Here is a 24,883-nt window from a genome sequence, read left to right as displayed (position 1 = left end):
CCATTGGCCCTGCTGGAGAGAGGGAGGAGCCGGACAGCGATAAAAGAACTGCGCCTGGCGGCGAATGTTGCCGCTTCTGCTTCCTGACTCTGTGGTGAGCTCTATTACCTTTTGCCATTGGCCCTGCTGGAGAGAGGGAGGAGCCGGACAGCGATAAAAGAACTGCGCCTGGTGGCGCGACCCTGCCGCCGGCGCGACGCCTAAGCCGCGCGCGCCAAAGGGGCGCGCACGGCCGACTTTGTCCGGCTTCGTCCGGAAGAGAATGGAAGAGAGTATAGGCTAACCACTTGTGAGTTTTTTGTACTTTATTCTCTTTGAAAATTATTTCCGCGGCCTAAGAGATATACATAATGTGAATAAGACTGACTATCTGTTTCTGATTCTGTCCTCTTAATAACGGTTTTCTTTTCTTATAATGCCGCACACTAAGAGGAAGGCCCGAGTAAAAGATCCTTCCTCTACACCGATCACAGGTTCTCATCAACCGCGAATTGAGGACAGTTTTAGAAAATCTTCATTAAGGACTCCGGGGATGGCTGCTGAGGGTTGTAGTTTAGAGCAGGAACTAAGCCCCAAGCCCCTAGAAATATCTTTAAGCCCCGGGGCCCCCGAGAAACCTGAGCCACCGTCCGGTAGGTATATCGGCAGCGAACAGGATCCATTCCTTAATACATCTGCTTCTGATTTCCAGAGACACTCAGGGAATACACCCAAAGTGTCGGAGAACCCCGAGGTTAGGGGTTCCATGGAATCAGAAACCCTGGATGATCCAGTTCTAGATGAAGAGGCCTCTACAGGGGTGGGAGATGATGTAATACAGATTACAACCTCAAAGAAATTTTCACTAGAAGAAATTGGGAAAATGATTATTCAAATGCAGAGGTCAATTAATACCTTATCTAATAAAGTACAGGATGCTTTACAGGTAAATCAAGTAACAAAACAGAGGGTGGAAAAACTGGAAGTAGATCTTAAGACTGTAGAAAAGAAGGTGGAATATAATGAGGAAATACAATCCAACCTGATAAGATCAGAAAAAATGTTTTTGGATAGGTTAGAATATTTAGAAAATCAGTCAAAAATCAGAATTTGAGAATGTTAAATTTCCCTAAGACAAATTTGATGTCTCCTATTGATCTTTTTTGGAGTTACTTAAAGAACATTCTGAAATACTCAGAAGCTTCTATACCAACGATTTCCAGAATATATTATCTTCCTCAAATTCAAAAAGGAGAACAGGGACAAAATCAAAAAGAGGAATCTGAAAATGTAGATCTAGACCTAACTGATTTTTTGGAAAAATCTTTTGAAACACATATAACATCTAGAGCTACTTTGTTAGTTCAATTTGTTTATATGGTAGAAAGAGATTCTGTGTTGAAATTATATTTTAGAAATCAAAATCAGTTATTCTACGGTCAAAGTATTAGAGTCTTCCCAGATATCGCCCGTTCGACACAGATTCGTCGAAAGAAATTTATAAATATGAGAGCTGAAGTTATACAGAGGGGGGCAAGTTTCATGTTAAGATATCCATGTCAGTGTTTAATCATATACCAAGACTCTAGGTATGTTTTTCATCAACCAGAGCAATTGAGGGGATATCTGGATTCTGATTCCTAGTGACCCTTGTAGAAGGGGGGTAAATTGAGTAAAAGATGGAGAGATAAGATAGTATAGTGTTAACTTTATATTAATTTCTTTGATCTGCTCAGATATAATATGTATGTCTCTTTTTACTTTGCATTATGAATGATTTAAGATAATTCAAGGCAGGGATATACTACTTTTGTATTATTATGTAATATAAGAGAATTGTTGTTTTCCCTTGTTTCTTTTCTTTATACCTTGAATTTGTCAATAATATGGAAAAAATTAATAAACAGTAAATAAAAAAAAAAAAAAAAGAAAACTCCGATCTTCACAGATACCCCCCCCCCTCCCCTTTATCTTCTGCCAAACTGATCCGCACCAGATTAAAGGCCTTCAGCTACCATGCTCGCACGAGCTGGAACAAGGTTTCACCGCCCATTCACCAGAAACCAAGCTGTCTCTCTTTTTCAGGAAAAAAAGCAAAGGCATTGCTGTTCAATCAGACCTTCCCTTAGTCTGCTCATCAAGAAAGAACTAAGAGGCCCATATTCAGAGAAGTTATCCGGCTAAATGAATATTTGGGCACTTAGCTGGATATCTTAGGGGCATTCATTTCGGGGAAGAGTTGCATTAGCCAGATAAGTTATCCAGCTAACTCCAATCTTCAGAGTAAGCTGGATAGTGCGGCTGCACCACTGAATAGCCCTCCAAAGTTAGCCAGATAACCTTGCTATCTGGCCAGTGACTGAGTATAGACCTCTAAGTTCCTCTATCCCTGGCACATATTGTTAAGGTTATTGTTCTGGCTTTGTACTTGTCAGTTCATGAAAATAGATTGCAAGCTGCTTTAAGACTCTGCCTGGGGAAAAAAAAAAAAGCAGAACATCAAATGTTTGTAAAAATAAATGCATAAATATATTTCTGTAAGCCTCCCGACCAGGTCCATAAAATGATGGACTTCCCTGTTCTGCAGGGGTCCATCCCCCCTCAACGTTTAGTTTGTGAGTTCTTCAAAATGGTCACACCGAGGGTGAAGTGGACCTTGATGATGACAGCAGGGTTCAACACGACTCTGTCCCATGTGCTGTTAGGACAGGGAGGGACACCCCCCTCCCTCCCCTCTGCGATCTCCGACTCCATCCATCGGACTAGGCTGACACTTTCTAGCAAAGTCCAGAACTATGTCCCTGCCTGATAAGGTGGTCAACATGGTTACTGAATGAGTCTGAAAATCAGGAGCTTCCCGAGCAGTGACTCACACAACTATTGTTGAGCAGACGGGTCAACCTGTTCTCCTTGGCTCTGTCCTTTCACTTGCTCAGCCGAAAGGGAGGGCTGCTTTGTTTAAAACTTGCCTGTGTGTTTTATGCTCTAAACTGCCATGACCTGTGCCATGGCGGTAAACCAAATGCTCTTTAAATAAGCAAATAAATAAATAAAGATCAGGTATTCTCATCCAGTGAGCACCAAGCCCATTAATCACATTTCCCATAGCATTGCTGGCCCCCCCTGGCTGTCTTGGACCTTTCCACCATGCCCCGCATCCCCATCCTGATAACTGCAGGCATCCCCGGACCCCTGCGCCTGAAATCGCTCCACTTGTGCGCCTGCTCTGCCCCTCTCCTGGAGGAGGAAAGCCGCACTGCTCGCTCAGAGCCCTGGCCTCTCCATTTCACCACTCCAGCGAGCTCCTCGGGAGTGGGACTAAACCTCTCTTCTCTCTGAGCCCTTCCCCGGACCTCTGCGCATCAAAGGACACCCTGGGAGTGCTCCCAGTTTTCTAAATTCACCCCGCTCCTGCACGTCTCCGCTTTGCTGCAAGGTAGTTACCCCGGGAAGAAACCCCCCCCCCCCCCCCCCCACTTCTTGTGCTCTCCACTCTGGTCCAAACCCCAGAAAGGAGGCTGACTCCCCTTGCGAGGAAGAGCCCCTGTGGGGAGCCAGCATCACAGCTAGCAATGGAACACAAGCTCCAGGAAATCACAAGATTTGCCATGCGGGGTCGGACCAAGGGTCCATCAAGTCCAGCATCCTGTTTCCAACAGTGGCCAATCCAGGCTACAAGTAGTAGTACCTGGCAGGATCCCAAACATTAAATAGATCCCATGCTGCTAACACCCAGGTATAAGTAGTGACTTTTCCCAAGACTATAAGTTAATAACAGTTTATAGTCTTTTCCTCCAGGAAACTCACACTTTTTAAAAAATGTATTTATGGTCTGCTTTTCAGCACTTCAAAGTGGATTACATTCAGGTACTTTAGGTAATCCCCTGTCTCCAGAGAGTTCACAATCTAATGCAATGGAGGGTGAAGTGGCTGGCACAAGGAGTGACAAAGGGTTTGAACACTGGCTTCTCTGGTTCATAGCCTACTGCTCTAATCACTAGCCTAGTCCTCCTCTCCAAGTCCTGCATTGGTCAGAGTAAATTCAGAATACTTGAACCCAAGGACAGCTGAAAAGAGACCTCAAGGGAGGGTCTGCAGCACCCCGAGACACTCAAAGTATGAATATGGCACAGACAGCTGCAGAGAGACCTCAGGGGAGGAGATAGTGGCATCCAGAGACACCAAAAGCATGAATACAGCACAAACAGCTGCAAAGCGACCTCAGGGGGAGAGACAGCAGCATCTCCCCAGAGACACCCAAAGTATGAATACAGCACAGATAGGGCCAGCAGCACCCATAATATGAATACAGCACTGATAACTCAAGCGAGAGAAAGGGTTACGGGGGAGGGGGGGAGAAAGCCTTTATTCTGGAGAACGGCCACAGGAGGGCAGCAGTGAGCGCGCTCGCTATTCAATAAGGTGCCTGCGAGCCCAGGTGAAGAACTCAAGCCTTAGTGGGTGGATCTCCTACCGGGTTTTCCCCTGATGCTCCTGAGGGAGGAGCTGGTACCTGAAGAATCTCCTGCTCTTGGGATTTATTAAATCCTATCGGCATTTTCCTATCATCATGAATTACAGGAGCAGGAAGAAGGAAGGAAGCACAGGTGAGAGGAAATCTGGTTCTGCTTAAGTCAATGCTTTCTTGTAGTTTGTCTTTTAATAGACGTGCAGAAAGTGGTAAAGGTGTTTCCTGGGTGTTCTAGGAAGAGGATCCTATAATATTTCCCCTGCTGCTATCAGTGAATAATAATTGAAAGCAGTTTTGTTTGTTTGTTTGGTTTTTTTTTTTACTATGTACAACTCTGGTTAATTGTAGCTACTAAAGCAGGGGCGTGATTGATCCCAACCAGAATCGCCCCATGCAATAGTCAAAAAGTGCCACTAGATGGCAGCACGGACCACACTCGGTGACTTGTGGGAGCCCCTTGTGGCCATTGCCGGGAACGCAAGCTCTGCCTTGTGTACAGTTAACGCCCTGCCAAGTCCGGAGGAGACGTTTGAAACCCCGGACGTGCTGAGCAGTTCTGCTAGTAAAGTAGTGCAATGCTTCCTTTCTCCCATGTGCGGGGGCTGAATTCGGCAAGCACATCCTCCTGCGTGAAAATGTTTTACAGATGGGGTGGGGGAGGACACTCCCCCCCCCCCCCCCCCCCCCCCCCCGTCAACCAAACAGGCAGATCCAGTCCCTGGTTTTGACCCCAGTGCATGCAGGGAGCGTTAGTTCTGAACCCCCTCCAAGAGCTGTCAGACTGGCCGAGTGTTCTAAAGCGCCAAACTCAAGTGCTCGTTCTTCCCTGTGCTGGGTGTTCTGGGCTGCTGATGGACATGTGGGTTCAGATCCCACTTCTAACACACATCTCCACCTCCAAGAGAATCAGACATACAAGCTCTGGTTTTCTTGGTGAGGTGGACCAATGGTTTACACCACAAGGCTCTGAAATAACTCAAAAATTAAATTTCAGCCCTACTAGTAGTAATTTGTAAACCAGCCTTAAAATTGTCCATCTTCCCGAATACCGGAGGGTGACCAATGTAACCCTGACATTTAATAAAGGCTCCAGGGGTGATCTGGGAAGCTATAGACCAATGAGCCTAACCTCAGTGCTGGGGAAACTATTTTTAAAGAATAAAATCACAGAACATATAGATAGGTCTACTTAGTGTTTGGGTACTTTCCAGGTACTTGTAGTCTGGATTGGCCACTGTTGGAAACAGGATGCTGGGCTTGATGGACCCTTGGTCTGACCCAGTATTTATTTATTTACTTATTTACTTAGTCATTTTATATACCGCTGTTCCAGAAGAAGATCACAACTGTTTACAGAAGCAACATTCCTATTTTGGGTCAACACCACATCAGAACATGTTAACTAGACTGTTAACATAGTAATGTGTGATACAAGTTCCTTTTCAATTATCTTCACATGTTAGTCAGAGAGTTGTCTTAATACACTTTGCATCTCTCAATGATTATCACTCATTTAGCTAACAAAACCTATGTTGTTGTTAATATTAAAGTTTTCAGCAGATTGTCATTTTATGTCAGATCACATGGACTTTTGAACAGCCTTGTTTTTAGATCACGTTTGAAGCTCTTTCTTTCTGTAATCAGACATAAAGGCTCAGTTAGAGAGTTCCTGAACATGGGACCCACTGTAGAGAACATTCGGTCTCTTATTTGCATTAGATGGGTGCTCAGCGGTGCAGATATGGTTAATAGTCATTTGTCTGGTGACCTTAGTGTTCACTGTGGTGTGTATGCTTGAAGAGTCAAGCCTAATAAACAAGGGCTTCTGACACTGATGTTAAAAATTAGTGTTAGTACATTATAGTAGTTGCTTGATTGCACTGGCAGCCAGTGTAGAGCTACCAGCCAGGGGTTGATGTGGTCAAATGTTCTTGCCCTTATTAAAAGTCTTGCTGAGGCATTTTGTAGGAGCTGTAATGGTTTTAATAGACCTGAAGGTAAGCCAAGTAATAGGGAGTTGCAGTGATCTAAGTTTTGAGAATATTAGCATGGCAATTCTTATGTTCTTATGACATGATTTAATGGGTCACAGCCAACATGGATTTACCCAACGCAAGTCTTGCCTCACAAATCTGCTTCATTTTTTGAAGGGGTTAATAAACATGTAGATAGAGGTGAACGGGTAGATGTGGTGTATTTTGGATTTTTCAGAAGGCGTTTGACAAAGTTCCTCATGAGAGGAATAAAAGAACATAGAATTGCCATACTGGGTCAGACCCAGGGTCCATCAAGCCCAGTATCCTGTGTCCAACCAAGTCACAAGTACCTGGCAAGTTCCCACAACATTAAATGAATAAATCCCAAGCTACTAATCCTTATTGATTAATAGCGGTTTATGGACTTCTGGTTTGGAACTTATCCAAACCTTTTTTAAACCCAGTTACACTAACTTCCGTAACCACATCCTCTGGCAATGAATTCCAGAGCTTAATTGTGTGTTGAGTGAGAGAGAATTTCTCTGATTTTGTTTTAAATGTGCTACTTGCTAACTTCATGGAGCGCCCCCTAGTCCTTGTATTATCCGAAAGAGTAAATAACCGATTCACATTTACCTGTTCAAGTCTTTTCATGATTTTGTAGGCCTCTATCATATCCCCCCTCAACCGTCTCTTCTCCAAACTGAACAGCCCTAACCTCTTTAGTCTTTCCCTCATAGGGGAGCTGTTCCATCCCCTTTATCATTTTGGTCGCTCTTCTCTGTAATTTCTCCAGTGCAACTATATCTTTTTTGAGATGCAGTGACCAGAATTGTACACAGTACTCTAGGGGAAGTCTGACCAGGGAGCGAAACAGAGGCATAATGACATTTTCTGTTTTATTTGCCACTCCTTTCCTAATAATTCCTAACATTCTGTTTGTTTTCTTGACTGCTGCAGCACACTGAGCCGACGATTTCAATGTATTATCTACTATGATGCCTAGATCTTTTTTCTGGGTGTTAACCAGCTGCAGCAGTCAAAAAAGCAAACAGAATGTTAGGAATTATTAGAAAGGGAATGGTGAATAAAACAGAAAATGTCATAATGCCTCTGTATCACTCCATGGTGAGACCGCACCTTGAATACTGTGTGCAATTCTGGTCGCCGCATCTCCAAAAAGATATAGTTTGCGATGGAGAAGGTACAGAAAAGTGGCAACAAAATGATAAGGGGAATGGAACAGCTCCCCTATGAGGAAAGGCTGAAGAGGTTAGGGCTGTTCAGCTTGGAGAAGAGACGGCTGAGGGGGGATATGATAGAGGTGTTTAAGATCATGAGAGGTCTTGAACGAGTAGATGTGACTCGGTTATTTACACTTTCGAATAATAGAAGGACTAGGGGGCACCCCCCTGAAGTTAGCAAGTAGCACATTTGAAACAAATTGGAAAAAATTCATTTTCACTCAACACACAATTAAGCTCTGGAATTCATTGCCAGAGGATGTGGTTAGTGCAGTTAGTGTTGCTGGGTATAAAAAAGGCTTGGATAAGATCCTGGAGAAGTCAATAAGCTGCTGTTAATCAATAGGGAATGGCCACTGCTTGTTGCCGGCATTAGTAGCATGGGATCTACTTAATGTTTGGGTAGTTGTAACCTGGATTGGCCACTGTTAGAAACAGGATGCTGGGCTTCATGGACCCTCAGTCGGACCCAGTATGGCCAAGATTTTTATGTTCTTGTGATCTTATGTAAGTCAAGTCAGACCTGGATCCACCAGTTTGGTTGACCTGGGGTAAGGTGGTTCACTTTTTTTGCAAGCAATTGTAGCTGGCTGGTGATGACTTTACCTGTGAGAAGTTAGAATGTTCCGGAAACAGGGTAACTTAACTTGGTCAAAGTTTTATAGCTTAAAGTTCTTTTATTTCAACACGGTGACTCCTTGCAGTAAAACACAATTTTGAACAGCAGTCCCCACCACGGACCCGTATTTCGCCAGTCCGGCTGCTTCGGACTTATAAGTATGCAGGAGCTCCTGCATACTTTACTTATTTATTTATAACTTTTTTATATACCGAGGTTCAATTAACAAGGTTAATTATCACTTCGGTTTACATTATAACCAGCAAAATACTTATAAGAATTCCCATGACACAGATTGTTGTTTAAAATGATTCCCCCGAAGCAGCCGGACTGGCGGAGTACGGGTCCGTGTTGGGGGCTGCCGTTCAAAATTGTGTTTTACTGCAAGGAGTCACGGTGTTGAAATAAAAGAACTTTAAGCTATAAAACTTTTGACCAAGTTAAGTTTTTTGTGTGTGCTTCTGGTGCTTACAATTAACTGTACAAAGTGCATTGGTCTCCAGTGTATTACTGGACATTCTCCCGGAAACAGGTTAAGTCGTCATATTATTTTGAAACTGCCTTAATACATAATGTCTGAGCCAGAACACATAAGCTGATTGTTTGTTTCTATGATTTCTTGTTCATTTATGAATCTTTATTAGGAATGATTTTATGCAATCTGCCCCGAAACACATTGAGAAATATTAAGTAATGCTAATTTGATAAATAAATAATTTATGCACATTCAGTGTTTTGCATTGATTTTCCTGGAGGTGAAATACATGGAAAAAAAAAATCATGGAATTAATGTTTTGTTTAAAAAAATTATACAGTGTCAGCCTACACTAAGTCTTCTGCCTCTTGGGTACCAGATGGCTATGCCTCGCCAATCCTCTTAGTGCTTTAAACCATTTCTTGACCCCCTACATCCACCCTTATCCCTAGCTGCTCACTTCCCACTCATACCCTCCACCCAACTGCTACCTGTCCCCACTCTCCCAAGTGCCCCCATCCCCAAGTATCTGCCCTGCCTCCCAGTCTGAGTTCCCATTCTCCCGTCTGCACTCGCTGTCCCACTCCCTCCCTGCCTCCTGGGGATCTTTCTCCTCCACTCCTCTCTCTCCACTGCCAGCCAGCAGGGGGTCCGGCTCTGCGGGGGGGGGGGGGGGGTTTTGAACTGTGTGAGAGGGCGAAGAAGCAGGGTTAGCAACACCAGGCCCCCAGCACTGCTTTCCTGCCAGGCCATGGAGGAGGAAGGTGGGAGAGAATTTGGGGTACGCTGGCTCTTTCTCCTTCCATTGAAGGGAGCAGCAAGCTGGGACTGGAGGGGACATCCTGCACAGTGCTGGCCGCAGACTTTTTTTGCCACCCTCGGCACAGTCCTAATGTACCTGCTCGGAAATCCAGTCCTAGGAGCTGGGCCCTGGGGAATCTCCCGCAGCCGAGATTTATTAAAACCTCCCTGCACTTCCCTCTCATGCATGGCGGCAGCAGCCTCAGGGACAGGGGAGGGATGCAAAGGCACAAGGCAAACAGGTTCTGCTCAGCGGCGCCTTCTTAACATTGTTTCTCTGTAATAACTGGACAGGAAGAAGCGAGGTAAATGTTGTTCCCTCTCCTGGGAGCCGCAGGAGGCTCAGATTAGAGTCTCTCTCCTTCCAGCGCCTGCCTGCGGCTGAGCTCTCCAGGCCTGGACTCTCCCTCTCCTGGGCCCCAGTCTGCAGCACAAGCAATGTGCAGGGAGCTGGAGGAAGCAGGAGCCCTTCCTAGGCTGGCTCATAATAAAATGCTGGCAGCGTATGGGAGGCCCTTTCCGAGGTGGCATCTGAGCACACTGGGCAGGATCGGGCCCTGGAGGAGTTCGGGGGGCTTCTGGCAGAGCTGCAGCTCGGTCATGTTTCATCGAGCAGCGGATTCAGATGAGTTGAGCAGACTTCTGCTTTGCTATATCAGACTTATTCAACATAAGAAGTGCCAAGCTGGGGCTGACCAAGGGTCCATTAAGACTGGTATCCTGCCACAGTGACCAAGTTGGATCTCTAGGAGGTAGCCAGCAGATCCCATAAAGTAGATCCATTCCTTGTTGCTCTGTCTCAGAGGTCAGCACTGGCTTTTCCCCCACTCTACCCGGCTAAAAACTGTTTATGGATTTTTCCTGCTGGAATTACTCCAAATCAAGATACCTTAGCCACTTCCTCCTGGCAATATATTCCACAGCTTGATTGTGCACTGAGAGGGAAAAGCTACTTTCTCTGATTACTTTTAAATCTATCTGTTAGTTTCTTGGCATTGCTAGCTTGTACAGACGGGATAAAGACCTCACTGGCAACTACGAGCCAGCAGACGTTCTCTCTAACTTCTGATGCTATGTAGTTTTGAACTAAATGCTTCAAGTTTCGAACTTGACCCTGGTGGGTTGAAAAATTTGCCTTCTGCACTCTCCCTTCTCCTTCCTTCGGGTGAGAGATCCGAGACCCTCCCCAGCCTCCTGCTCTCCGCGCCGGGATTTCAGAGCGGTGCTGGACCCTGGGACACAGGAGAGGGAGTCCAGGCCCGGAGTCCTCAGCCGCAGGCAGGCGCTGGGAGGAGAGGGACTCTAATCTGAGCCTCCTGCAGCTCCCAGGAGAGGGAACACATTTCCCCAATGGCTGCACGTTCGGTTATTACAGGAGAAACAGGGGTGCAAGCAGAGTGATCCTCCCCTTTAAGACATTTCCCCACCCACTTTCTCCATCTGCGGCTTCAAGCCTCCAAACTGCCTCAGGTGCGCTGAACTTCCACATCCCCAGGTAAAGGATTGCAGGCGCTGTTCCAAACATTGACCACAGGAGAGAGCCATTGCATAGTGGGAGCTCTCACTGCTGCCCTCCTGTGGCCATTCTCCAGAATACAGCTTGCGCCGTTTACCTGTTACCTGACGGTGCTGGGTGACAGCCTTATTCCCACCTGCACCTGATTTCTTCCCTCCGTCCCCTGCATTTCTCATTTAAACATTTTATTTCTGGCATTTATTTTTAGTTTTGCATTGTTATCGTGCTGCAGGTCCTCTGCAGCGCTGTGCCATGCCAATAAGTATTCAGCATGACAAATCCCTGCCTCACAGAGCTTACAATCTGTCTGAGTAACCGGGGCAATAAGAAATAAACTTCCCAAGGTTACCAGGACTGTCAATGGAAGATGGGAGATTTGAACCCTGGTTCCCAGCCCCTGGCTCAAATCAATCTGCCCTTTCCTTGTCAGAGCATTACCATCTCCCCCACTGAGGTCTCTCTTCACTTCTCTGTGCTGTATTCACACTTTGGGTCTCATCCTCCAGTTGTCCGTGTTCTAGTCACACTTTGTGTGTCCTTGTGGTCAAGTAACCTGGATTTATGCTAAGTGATGCATGACTCAGGAGGGGGTCACTATTCAGAAGGTTTGTCCAGGTAAGTTCGAGACTTAGCCGGATGAACTGCAGGTTTCAAATTTCCCACCACGCTAGCTAAATGTCGTAGGCAGTCAGGGGTGTTCTGGGGTGAAGATATCCCGCTAATTCAGACTTTCTCCAGATAGATAATCAATTGAGCACCTAATTGGCAGCAGTCCATTGAATATCCATGACAATCTATCCAGCTAACTTTACCTGGAGAAATTGACTGCTCATCGCACTGCTGAATATTGACCCACTTAATTTTCCGGGATCTTTGTCCTGGTGCTTGTGTTCCATTGTTCACCACGTTGTGGTATTTCACAGTGTAAAGAATTTCCAATAAATATAACCTCAGTTTGTTCAGAGTTGTGGGTGCTGGAGGGAGATAGGTGGGTTACTCCTGCAAAGGTGCTGAACTATTACTGGGGCTTTTCCTGCTTCTTTGCCTGCTGAAGAAGAGGCGATAGGTCAGCAGGGATCCCGATCCAGTCTGGTAGATAGAAAGCATCGTAATGCATAACTTTCAGGAACTCGGAGTCAGGGAGAGTGAAGTTGGTGAGGTAAACGGTTTCTCCTCCGGCCAGGTAACCCGCCCAGTAGCCGAAGGTGCCAATAGTCATGATGGTGTGATTGCAGTGGGCAAGAAGGGCAAAGTCCTTCCCAGGCGAGGACTCCATCCCATCCCCAGAAAAATAAACATCTCCTCTGGAAGCGTTAATGTTCTCCTTACACCAACCTATTCCATTGCTGGTCACTATGAAGACGGGCTCCTGATACTTACTACGGAAATAATCCATCGCCTTTTCTAGGTAAGCCTTGTCTGCCACCACCCCTTTCCACGTGTTAGGCATGACATGGACATAGTCCCCCCTTCGCACGTGGACCCCGATGAAGGTGGCATTCTTCCTGCTCCCTTTCATCTTCTCTAAATACATGTTGGCCTCGTCCCTGATGAAGTCATGGAAGGTGAACTCCTGGAGGATTTCCTCTCGGATGTGGTGGTAGAAGGTCCATGAGCAGGGGTAGCCGGTGAGCATCACATATTTCCCTTCAATGCGTTGGTACTCCTCTGACATCCAGTCATGGACCCAGTAGTTCCTCCAGGGAATCTTACCAACCACGTCCTGATGTAGCACTGGTAGGCTGATCTTGAAGATAGGGGCCAGCCAGTTGTAGGTTGCTTGCTGTATGTAGGCCTCATGGCCGTTGAGCTTGGCCAAGGCAAACAAAGTGGCATACTGTCCCATTTGGTTCCCCAAGCGACCGCTGGAATTCACCGTCCAAATGCCTTTGCCTTTCTTCTTGACCTTACATTCCTTGGGCTTGTTGCTGTCCTCTGTGATCTGGGGCTCAGAGTCATTCTTTAACCTGGTAGAGTCAGCTGGGAGTGCTCTCCCTTGTTGCCTAAGCCTTTTGTCCCTGACTTGAAAGATTACAGACAGGGAGAAGATGCTCAGAGTGACAAACCCAAGGATGTAACCCTTCCGGGACATCTTGATAGCTGCCAGTTTCTTCTCCGCCAAAATCCGTGGCCGGCCTACAAGAGAAAGATGGAAGACATGAGAACTGGTGACCTGGTGAAGAGCTATAGCCAAGGGTCCAAGGAGAATATGGGGCAGGTTAAACCAATCATTTTGTCACAAATGGAGTAACACCCCCCCCCCCCCCCCCCCCCAGGACTGAACATTCGCCAGTTCCTCCTGTTCCTGCCATACGTTTGCTGAACAATATTCAATAATATATAGTGACATATATATAGTTCTCAATCTTTATTAGTGAAAATTTCATAAAACAAATCCCAAAGTTATTTTTCCATATTACCCCAGACAATAATCATTTAAAAATATCTCATCATACCCATTCACATCACATTCATTCTTCATACCACTCACACATATCTTACTATTACTTATTTATAAAAGCTTTGATAGTTTAAATTAAACATAAATGTAAACCTTTTCACATAACATTATCAGTTTTAAATACAATCTGTTTGTAAGCAGAGAGAGTTCTATTGCACAAAACTTTCTTCGTTCCAAGAACTCCAATCCTCTAATCCTTCATCTTCTCAACATGTTTCGCCTTCCCCCAGGCTTCTTCAGGAGAACTTCTGAGGAATCTCCTGCTGCTCATGTATCCTCAACATCTATCCAAAGGGTTTTTCATCTACAACATTTCACAAATTTAATTAATACCTTCAAAATATATTAACCCCCCCAACACCTTTTTATTTCTACTTTTAAGTATATTCCACAAGCTATTTTACCTGAATGTCCCAAAAACCTTTTCTCAGACGTACAACCAGACATATCCCCGACTCTTATTTCATAACGTCTTGCATATTCAAATTTGTAGAACACTTCGTCTCACATACTATAAACCTAAAGTGAAGTAAATCAGGATAATGACTTGAAGAAGTTTTTCATCTTCTTTTAAAGAATTATAGCATACGCGGTAAAAAGGAAACCTTACCTTTTCAATCTTTGGCGAAAACGCCACCACCATAGCTCAAAGAGATTTGTTGAGTAAGTTCTTTTTGATTGGTGCCGAGAGATTTAAAAGGACGGGAGAAGACGTAAGGTATACTACCGTTGATTTACTCGATGGCGGCGTTTCTTTGAGCTATGGTGGTGGCGTTTTCGCCAAAGATTGAAAAGGTAAGGTTTCCTTTTTACCGCGTATGCTATAATTCTTTAAAAGAAGATGAAAAAATTCTTCAAGTCATTATCCTGATTTACTTCTCTTTAGGTTTATAGTATGTGAGACGAAGTGTTCTACAAATTTGAATATGCAAGACGTTATGAAATAAGAGTCGGGGATATGTCTGGTTGTACGTCTGAGAAAAGGTTTTTGGGACATTCAGGTAAAATAGCTTGTGGAATATACTTAAAAGTAGAAATAAAAAGGTGTTGGGGGGGTTAATATATTTTGAAGGTATTAATTAAATTTGTGAAATGTTGTAGATGAAAAACCCTTTGGATAGATGTTGAGGATACATGAGCAGCAGGAGATTCCTCAGAAGTTCTCCTGAAGAAGCCTGGGGGAAGGCGAAACATGTTGAGAAGATGAAGAAGGATTAGAGGATTGGCGTTCTTGGAACGAAGAAAGTTTTGTGCAATAGAACTCTCTCTGCTTACAAACAGATTGTATTTAAAACTGATAATGTTATGTGAAAAGGTTAACATTTATGTTTAATTTAAACTATCAAAGCTTTTATAAATAAGTAATAGTAAGATATGTGTGAGTGGTATGAAGAATGAATGTGATGTGAATGGGTATGATGAGATATTTTTAAATGATTATTGTCTGGGGTAATATGGAAAAATAACTTTGGGATTTGTTTTATGAAATTTTCACTAATAAAGATTGAGAACTATATATATGTCACTATATATTATTGAATATTGATTGGCTTGTGATATATGAGTAAATTGCCAAGATTATTGTATACGTTTGCTGAAAGCAGGCTGTTGGCCTCAGACTCTGCAGAGCCAACCTGGCTGGGGAAGCCCAAGCTGTGCTCTTTCCCCTTCCAACACAAAGTACGCACTTTCAGTCCACTCCTGCAAATCCCCTTCCTCGGCCTCTCCCTATTATCCTCCTCTCCTCTGGGTCAAAGGAGAAAAGGTGTGCAGTGATAACACTGAGTCCCACAAAGTATACAAGACAAATAAAGGTTTCTGCGGTCGGTCAGGGGTATGAGCCAGCAAACCTGGGGCCTGTTAGATCTAAAGCTTTTCCCTGTCCTCTCATGACTCTTCCTTCCTCTCATCCTAGAAATGTCCAGCTCGCCAGGGCCAGGCTGAACCAGCTCCTGCATTTACCGCCCTCATCATGGACCTGCAGTTTCTGTTCGGTCATGGCGGAGTTGCAGGAAGACAGGCCGATGAGCAAGACACAGGTGAGACATCTGTGTCAGACAGACCTGGGGCCTAGTTCGCTAAGCTTTAACCCCCCTCCCATAGACCAAGAACTAGAGAGAAAACTCGGTGAAGCAGGCCCTTCAGCTCCACCAGTGAGAGCTCCCCCCCCCCCCCCCTTCCCCGCATCAGCTCAGGAAGAATGATTTTGGAATAAGGTGTCTCAATTAGAACTCGGCTCTCCCTACTTTTCTCCCACTCCCTGGACTCTGCAATGGAAGTAACTTTGCACATTAGGGCACCTCTTGCACCTGAGAGCAATTTTAGAAAAGTATTTTAATTAAGGTAATTAATCTTATTACCTTGGATTTAAAATTTCTCAGTAAATTAAGAACAGTTTGACCTGATTTCCAGTCTCATTCACATGTGACAAGTGGGTGTGTCACTACCTGCAAAATCCACCCCACATTACTATTCCTGCAAAGGGAAAACATGACCTTTTTATTAAACAAAAAAGTAACAAAGAAACCCAGAAACATGAGAGCAGCAAAAGATTGTCTGCCTATCCACCCTTACAGTTCCCGTCACTCCCTCAGAGATCCGCTGTGCTTATCCCAAGCTTTCCTGACTTCAGATCCTGTCCTCATCTCCACCACCTCCACGGGGAGGCCGTTCCACACATCCTCCACCCTCTCTGCAAAGAAATATTTTTCCAAGATGACTCCTGAGTCTGCCCCCTTTCACCCTCATCTCATGAGCGCTCCTCGTTCTAGAGCCTCCTTTCCAGTGAAAAGAGGCTCCCCTTCTGTGCATTTATTAAATCTCTCTCTCATAACTCTCCTATCTCCCCGTTCCTCCAGGGTGTACAGGTTTAGATCTTAAGTTTATCCCCATAAGCTTTAGAAGGAAGCCCACTGACCATTTTAGTAGCCCCCTCTGCACCGACCCCATCCTGTTCCTATCCTTCTGAAGGTGCGATCTCCAGGATTGTACTCAGTGAGGTCTCACCAGGGACCTATACAGGGGCAATGTCACCTCCCTTTGTCTGCTGACCAGTCCTCTCCCCGTGCAGCCAAGCATCTTTCTGGCTTTTGCCATCGCTTTATGCACCTGTTTATCACCTTTAGATCATCCGATCCGATCAGCCCCGGATCCCACTTTTTTTTTTTTTCGTGCTTGGTTCTTTTTTTTCTGATTTTTAGGGGCTTTTATATCTTAGGAAATTGAGTGTCAGCTCCCCTGGTAATAGCAAGGCCCCTGGCATGCACTGAGAGTCTCGCTACCCCCGGCTTAGCCTCTCCCCACAGAAATAGAGTTATAGGGTGACCCCCCCCCCTCCCCATGTCCTCCTTCACGTATGTGTCTATCGGGGGGGGCAGCACCTGGCCAGGTCCCTGTCATCACCTGCCCTCTTCCAGTCCCCCACCCATACCCAAGGCTTTCCACCCCATTTCAGGGGCCATTTGGGCTTTCACTCTGCAAAATTCTGCATCGCCCGGAGCTGATGCAATTTACTGTAGAAAAGTGCAGCGTGAAGCACTCGGGGACAAAGAAGCCCAGCCACAGGTGCACGGCGCCGGGTTCAGTCTTGGGAGTCACTCACCACCCAGGAAAAGGAGCTCGGAGTCCTTGTGGACAATCCAAGGAAACCCTCGGCTCACTTCAGAAAACTAAAGAGACTGCTAGGAAGAATCCGAAAAGGAACGGAGAATAAAACGGAAAATATCAGATTGCTCCTGTATCGCTCCATCGTGTGATTGCACTTTGAGTACTGCGTGCAGTTCTGGTCGCCCCATCTCATGGAAGACAGAGCGGCACTAGAAAAGGTGCAGAGGAGAGCTACCACCCAGGAAAGAGATCTAGGCATCATAGTGGATAACACATTGAAATCCTCCGCTCAGTGTGCTGCAGCAGTCAAAAAGCAAACAGAATGTTGGGAATTATTAGGAAGGGAATGGTGAATAAAACAGAAAATGTCATAATGCCTCTGTATCGCTCCATGGTGAGACCGCACCTTGAATACTGTGTACAATTCTGGTCGCCGCATCTCAAAAAAGATATAGTTGCAATGGAAAAGGTACAGAGAAGGGCAACCAAAATGATAAAGGAGATAGAACAGCTCCCCTATGAGGAAAGGCTGAAGAGGTTAGGACTTTTCAGCTTGGAGAAGAGACGGCTGAGGGGGGATATGATAGAGATGTTTAAGATCATGAGAGATCTTGAACGAGTAGATGTGACTCGGTTATTTACACTTTCGAATAATAGAAGGACTAGGGGGCACTCCATGAAGTTAGCATGGGGCACATTTAAGACTAATCGGAGAAAATTCTTTTTCACTCAACGCACAATAAAGCTCTGGAATTTATTACCAGAGGATGTGGTTAGTGCAGTTAGTGTAGCTGGGTTTAAAAAAGGTTTGGATAGGTTATTGGAGGAGAAGTCCATTAATGGCCATTAATCAAGTTTACTTAGGGAATAGCCACTGCTATTAATTGCATCAGTAGCATGGGATCTTCTTAGTGTTTGGGTAATTGCCAGGTTCTTGTGGCCTGGTTTGGCCTCTGTTGGACACAGGATGCTGGGCTTGATGGACCCTTGGTCTGACCCAGCATGGCAATTTCTTATGTTCTTATAAAGGGGATGGAGCATCTTTCCTATGATGAGAGGCTACACAGGCCAGGGCTCTTCAGGCTGGAAAACAGACAGCTGAGAGGGGACACGAGAGTCGATTATAAAATCAGAAGTGGGCTGGAACAGGTGAACAAGGAACAGATATTTACCCTTTCCGGTTCAGCAGGGACTAGGGGACACTGCCGAAAACTGATACATTTAAATCAAATTTAAGAGAGATTTTTTCCAAAAAAAGCTAGGACACGTGTCTGGAAGACAGGTCCGTTGTTAATTATTTGCAGACAGCCTTAGGGATCAGAGCAGGGAAAAGATCAGCCCATCGGGATCGTCCGGCTGCTTCCAGGCAAGCCAGCCCGGCCACTGTGGGAGCCAGCATGCTGGGCTCCAGGGGCCCTTGGTTCGGCCCTGCCTGGCACCTCTCGTGTAAACCGCCCCAGAGCAGAACTGAAGCATCATCCCTGGCTCTCCCCTGTGTGCAAAATCCATCCTGTTTTTATTTATTTATTCAGAGCTGGGGGGGGGTTCAGCTTCCACCAGAAACTCAAATATCGCAGTTCTGAGCACCAGCTGCTTCCCTTGGAAGCTTCACTAAGGTTACTTGTGAAGATGGGGTGAACTGTTCACAGGGGGGGGGTACACGGGGGGGGGGGGGAAAGCCTGCCAGGCTGCAGAAGTACTCGAGGACCAGGCTGGGAACCTAGGAGCTTACAAGTCCCCTGTCCCCTTCTTCCTCACTGCCCAGTGCAACCCCATGCAGGGACATGGGACGAAATAAATATATCTATATCTATATACACCCACACACAGACAGACACAGAATTACTGTCTTATGCAGTCAAGGATCGGAAAGGAGCAGGATTCAGTAGCTGGACAGACCATTTCGGACCTCCAATGGGGACCCTAGGAATGGTGCATGCTGGGTCCATCTCTTAAGCTGAGAGGCAGGCGCATGGAATTCTAAGCTACGAAAGGGAAAGCAGCGGCCAGCAGCCCGTCCGGCCACACATCCTGGATCAGATCCCCTGGATTAGTTCTACCTCACCACCTGCAGCCCTGGAAAAAGAGCAGATGTGACCGCCAGGGCCCCAGCTGCCATTCTCTCCAGGGTAAGATTTTCTTCTGTGCAGTCAGTTCCCCCTACAACTCCTCCTCCTCCGTCTTATTCCTAGCGGAAGAATTCATAAGAGCGGTAATAGTTTTCTGGGCTGTTGGCCTCCCCCCCCCCAAAAAAAAACAAAACAAAAAACATGAAAGGGGTAAAAAGTGAAAAAGAAATGACTCGCCTTCCATAACTAAAGAAAGCTTTGGATTTCAGCATTGCAAACCTTGAGAGGAATTTCTGTCCAGAAGGAGATTGCGCACCTTCTTCTCAGATTTGTTTTCTGCAAGGCTGAAATCACCACTTATAACAGTGCATTCCTTATCAGAGCTCCTGACCATGAACCCCACACATCACTCGTCCCTGCTATAGGAACACTCCCCCCTCTATAAGATCTTTGTACCTTCCCCAGACACAGATCCCTATTATAGGAACACTCCCCCTCTATAAGATCTTTGTACCTTCCCCAGACACGGATCCCTCTTATAGGAACCCTCCCCTCTATAAGATCTTTGTACCTTCCCCAGACACGGATCCCTGCTATAGGAACACTCCCCCCTCTATAAGATCTTTGTACCTTCCCCAGACACAGATCCCTATTATAGGAACACTCCCCCTCTATAAGATCTTTGTACCTTCCCCAGACACGGATCCCTCTTATAGGAACCCTCCCCTCTATAAGATCTTTGTACCTTCCCCAGACACAGATCCCTGTTATAGGAACACTCCCCCCTCTATAAGATCTTTGTACCTTCCCTAGACACGGATCCCTGCTATAGGAACACTCCCCCTCTATAAGATCTTTGTACCTTCCCCGGACGCGGATCCTTGCTATAGGAACACTCCCCTCTATAAGATCTTTGTACCTTCCCCAGACGCGGATCCCTGCTATAGGAACACTCCCCTCTATAAGACCTTTGTACCTTCCCCAGACACGGATCCCTCTTATAGGAACACTCCCCCTCTATAAGATCTTTGTACCTTCCCCAGACACAGATCCCTGTTATAGGAACACTCCCCTCTATAAGATCTTTGTACCTTCCCCAGACACAGATCCCTGTTATAGGAACACTCCCCCTCTATAAGATCTTTGTACCTTCCCCAGACACAGATCCCTGTTATAGGAACACTCCCCTCTATAAGATCTTTGTACCTTCCCCAGACACAGATCCCTGTTATAGGAACACTCCCCTCTATAAGATCTTTGTACCTTCCCCAGACACAGATCCCTGTTATAGGAACACTCCCCTCTATAAGATCTTTGAACCTTCCCCAGACACGGATCCCTCTTATAGGAACCCTCCCCTCTATAAGATCTTTGTACCTTCCCCAGACACGGATCCCTGTTATAGGAACACTCCCCCTCTATAAGATCTTTGTACCTTCCCCAGACACGGATCCCTGTTATAGGAACACTCCCCTCTATAAGATCTTTGTACCTTCCCCAGACACGGATCCCTGTTATAGGAACACTCCCCTCTATAAGATCTTTGTACCTTCCCCAGACACGGATTCCTGTTATAGGAACACTCCCCTCTATAAGATCTTTGTACCTTCCCCAGACACAGATCCCTGTTATAGGAACACTCCCCCTCTATAAGATCTTTGTACCTTCCCCAGACACAGATCCCTGTTATAGGAACACTCCCCCTCTATAAGATCTTTGTACCTTCCCCAGACACGGATCCCTGTTATAGGAACACTCCCCCCTCTATAAGATCTTTGTACCTTCCCCAGACACAGATCCCTACTATAGGAACACTCCCCCTCTATAAGATCTTTGTACCTTCCCCAGACACAGATCCCTACTATAGGAACACTCCCCCTCTATAAGATCTTTGTACCTTCCCCAGACACAGATCCCTGTTATAGGAACTCTCCCCTCTATAAGATTTTTGTACCTTCCCCAGACACGGATCCCTGTTATAGGAACACTCCCCTCTATAAGATTTTTGTACCTTCCCCAGACACAGATCCCTGTTATAGGAACACTCCCCCTCTATAAGATCTTTGTACCTTCCCCAGACACAGATCCCTGTTATAGGAACACTCCCCCTCTATAAGATCTTTGTACCTTCCCCAGACACAGATCCCTACTATAGGAACACTCCCCCTCTATAAGATCTTTGTACCTTCCCCAGACACAGATCCCTGTTATAGGAACACTCCCCCTCTATAAGATCTTTGTACCTTCCCCAGACACAGATCCCTGTTATAGGAACACTCCCCCTCTATAAGATCTTTGTATCTTCCCCAGACACAGATCCCTACTATAGGAACACTCCCCCTCTATAAGATCTTTGTACCTTCCCCAGACACAGATCCCTGTTATAGGAACACTCCCCCTCTATAAGATCTTTGTACCTTCCCCAGACACAGATCCCTACTATAGGAACACTCCCCCTCTATAAGATCTTTGTACCTTCCCCAGACACAGATCCCTACTATAGGAACACTCCCCCTCTATAAGATCTTTGTACCTTCCCCAGACACAGATCCCTGTTATAGGAACTCTCCCCTCTATAAGATTTTTGTACCTTCCCCAGACACAGATCCCTGTTATAGGAACACTCCCCCTCTATAAGATTTTTGTACCTTCCCCAGACACAGATCCCTACTATAGGAACACTCCCCCTCTATAAGATCTTTGTACCTTCCCCAGACACAGATCCCTGTTATAGGAACACTCCCCCTCTATAAGATCTTTGTATCTTCCCCAGACACAGATCCCTACTATAGGAACACTCCCCCCTCTATAAGATCTTTGTACCTTCCCCAGACACAGATCCCTGTTATAGGAACACTCCCCCTCTATAAGATCTTTGTACCTTCCCCAGACACAGATCCCTACTATAGGAACACTCCCCCTCTATAAGATCTTTGTACCTTCCCCAGACACAGATCCCTACTATAGGAACACTCCCCCTCTATAAGATCTTTGTACCTTCCCCAGACACAGATCCCTGTTATAGGAACTCTCCCCTCTATAAGATTTTTGTACCTTCCCCAGACACAGATCCCTGTTATAGGAACACTCCCCCTCTATAAGATTTTTGTACCTTCCCCAGACACGGATCCCTGTTATAGGAACACTCCCCCCTATAAGATCCTTGTACCTTCCCCAGACACGGATCCCTCTTATAGGAACCCTCCCCCTCTATAAGATCTTTGTACCTTCCCCAGACACGGATCCCTCTTATAGGAACCGTCCCCCTCGATAGCAATTTTACATGGTCTCCAGTTTCTCTCTTTTGCTGACTATTCAATTCTCTTCGGGTTTCTGTCACTTCATCCTCCAGTAGGAATCGCAGCTCCAGTTATGCTGTGGGTTACAGGAGAAGCCAAAGCCAGCTCCTGTTATCCCGCCGCTTACCTGCATGAGGTGCTTAGGATCCAGTGAGGGGTTTTTTTGCCCCTTTTAGATAAAGCCTCTCCGAGAGCACAGATGAAGTCGGCTCCTTTCTAGGGACTCCTGCTGTCCCAGAGCATTTTGGCACCATCTCTTCCTGGAGAAGAAAGAAGCAGCTGCTGCCACACCTGCTTCGCCCTGGTTTTTTCATCCGACACAAAAACTAGCAAAGAGGAGTGGCATTACCAATTTGAATAGATTACACCACATCACACTTGCCAGCAGCCACGCCGTGTAGGAGAAAATGAATGCTTAAGAAATGGATGGGACTTTAGCAGGAAGTACCCTGAAGCACTATGACCTAGCGCTGTGCTGCATGCCTTCTACCTGTCCCTGCCAGCGTGGCTCGGCTCTGCAGTTGGCTCAGGGCATTAACCCTCTCTGCAGCGCACAGGAAGCCTCCTTGTCCCCGCTCAAACTTAATAATTAATGGCTCAGACTTCATTCGCTGAGATAAGGGCCTTTTCCTACCCAGCTGGGGCTCACTCCAGAAGCCGGCAGCTGGTGGCCAAGGCCATGGGCAAGAAAGGGTCTTGACAGGAGTCAGTGCCCGGGCTTCCCCTGGGTCGGGGAGGAGGGCACAGGGAAGGGAAGTGGTAATTATTAGCCAAGGTGTATGGAAGGGCGTCTCCCATTGTTTCCATTTCTGGCCTGGGACTCTCCTGCAGGGAATCAGCAGGTTGGTTAAAGAAGCACAGAGCTGCCTGGGCCTTGACGGTGCCACCAGGCGCCAGGAGAAGGAGTTTATTCTCACGGAAGCATCCAATGGGTTCTTTGCTCTCCATGGGGGTCAGTTGGAGCCCAGCAGCCCTTTCGGTATAATGCAACTATCGAGTGTGTCCCGGAGTCCTCCTCCGCCAAGATAAAATATGGAAGACAAAGCCAAGGAGACGGCTGTAAAAGCCTAGGACCAAGGGAGGAATTTCAGTCCTTCCTTGTCATCGCTGGGCTTCCTTCCTCCTCTGCCCCCCACATCAAAACACTACAGACAATTGCAGGGCCCAGACAGAGTCTCAGAGCCTTCTCTCGCACCTGCAACGCCCCCCCCCCCCCCCCCCCCACTTCACTCCAATACTATTTACAACTCTGTAAACTAAAAAAAACTGGTGCTGGGGAGGGGAAGGCAATGTATTCACAGAGGAAGACACAGATTGAATTTACAGCTGCAGGAGGAGATAAAGTGACTCCCCCAGGGTCACACACAGAGAGTCAGTGCCAGAGCAGGGGATTAGAGCTGAGGCACAGGGAGATAAAGTGACTCCCCCAGGGTCACACACAGAGAGTCAGTGCCAGAGCAGGGGATTAGAGCTGAGGCACAGGGAGATAAAGTGACTCCCCCCAGGGTCATACACAGTCAGTGACAGAGCCGGGGGTTAGAGCTGAGGCACAGGGAGATAAAGTGACTCCCCCCAGGGTCATACACAGTCAGTGACAGAGCCGGGGATTAGAGCTGAGGCACAGGGAGATAAAGTGACTCCCCCCAGGGTCATACACAGTCAGTGACAGAGCTGGGGATTAGAGCTGAGGCACAGGGAGATAAAGGGACTCCCCCAGGGTCACATACAGAGAGTCAGTGCCAGAGCCGGGGATTAGAGCTGAGGCACAGGGAGATAAAGTGACTCCCCCCAGGGTCACACACAGAGAGTCAGTGCTGAGCCAGGGATTAGAGCTGAGGCACAGGGAGATAAAGTGACTCCCCCCAGGGTCACACACAGTGGACAGAGCCGGGGATTAGAGCTGAGGCACAGGGAGATAAAGTGACTCCCCCCAGGGTCATACACAGTCAGTGACAGAGCCGGGGATTAGAGCTGAGGCACAGGGAGATAAAGTGACTCCCCCCAGGGTCATACACAGTCAGGGACAGAGCTGGGGATTAGAGCTGAGGCACAGGGAGATAAAGGGACTCCCCCAGGGTCACATACAGAGAGTCAGTGCCAGAGCCGGGGATTAGAGCTGAGGCACAGGGAGATAAAGTGACTCCCCCCAGGGTCACACACAGAGAGTCAGTGCTGAGCCAGGGATTAGAGCTGAGGCACAGGGAGATAAAGTGACTCCCCCAGGGTCACACACAGTGGACAGAGCCATTGATTAGAGCTCGCATTTATGCAGCATCCACGGGTACCTTCCCCCACAGATTTTGCCCCAGTCTGAGCATATTTTCCCTTTCAGTCTTCCTTGCTGAATAAAAACGTGCCGAGATCTGC

General features: G+C 46.6%; 1 protein-coding gene and 1 long non-coding RNA gene across 2 annotated transcripts in view; one reads left to right on the top strand and one right to left on the bottom strand.

Annotated features, from left to right (window-relative positions):
• Positions 1-4,366: 4,366 nt before the first annotated feature.
• The window catches only part of LOC115080673, a 153,486-nt gene continuing 132,969 nt past the window's right edge, over positions 4,367-24,883 (top strand). Inside the window, exon 1 of the long non-coding RNA XR_003853628.1 lies at positions 4,367-4,586. This is a non-coding gene — a long non-coding RNA (uncharacterized LOC115080673). The remainder of the gene's footprint in view (positions 4,587-24,883) is intronic.
• Positions 8,708-23,204, bottom strand: LOC115080671 (galactoside 2-alpha-L-fucosyltransferase 2-like). Its single transcript, XM_029585024.1, has 2 exons — positions 22,644-23,204; positions 8,708-13,217 (listed from the first exon to the last, which is right to left on the bottom strand). The coding sequence occupies exon 2, from the start codon at positions 13,171-13,173 to the stop codon at positions 12,100-12,102; it is 1,074 nt and encodes a 357-aa protein (XP_029440884.1). The 5' UTR covers positions 13,174-13,217; positions 22,644-23,204; the 3' UTR covers positions 8,708-12,099.

The sequence above is a fragment of the Rhinatrema bivittatum genome, chromosome 19, assembly GCF_901001135.1.
Source record: "Rhinatrema bivittatum chromosome 19, aRhiBiv1.1, whole genome shotgun sequence".
Classification (NCBI taxonomy): Eukaryota; Metazoa; Chordata; class Amphibia; order Gymnophiona; family Rhinatrematidae; genus Rhinatrema; species Rhinatrema bivittatum.
Note: the sequence above shows the minus strand (reverse complement) of the source record. Positions and strands in the feature narration are given on the sequence as shown.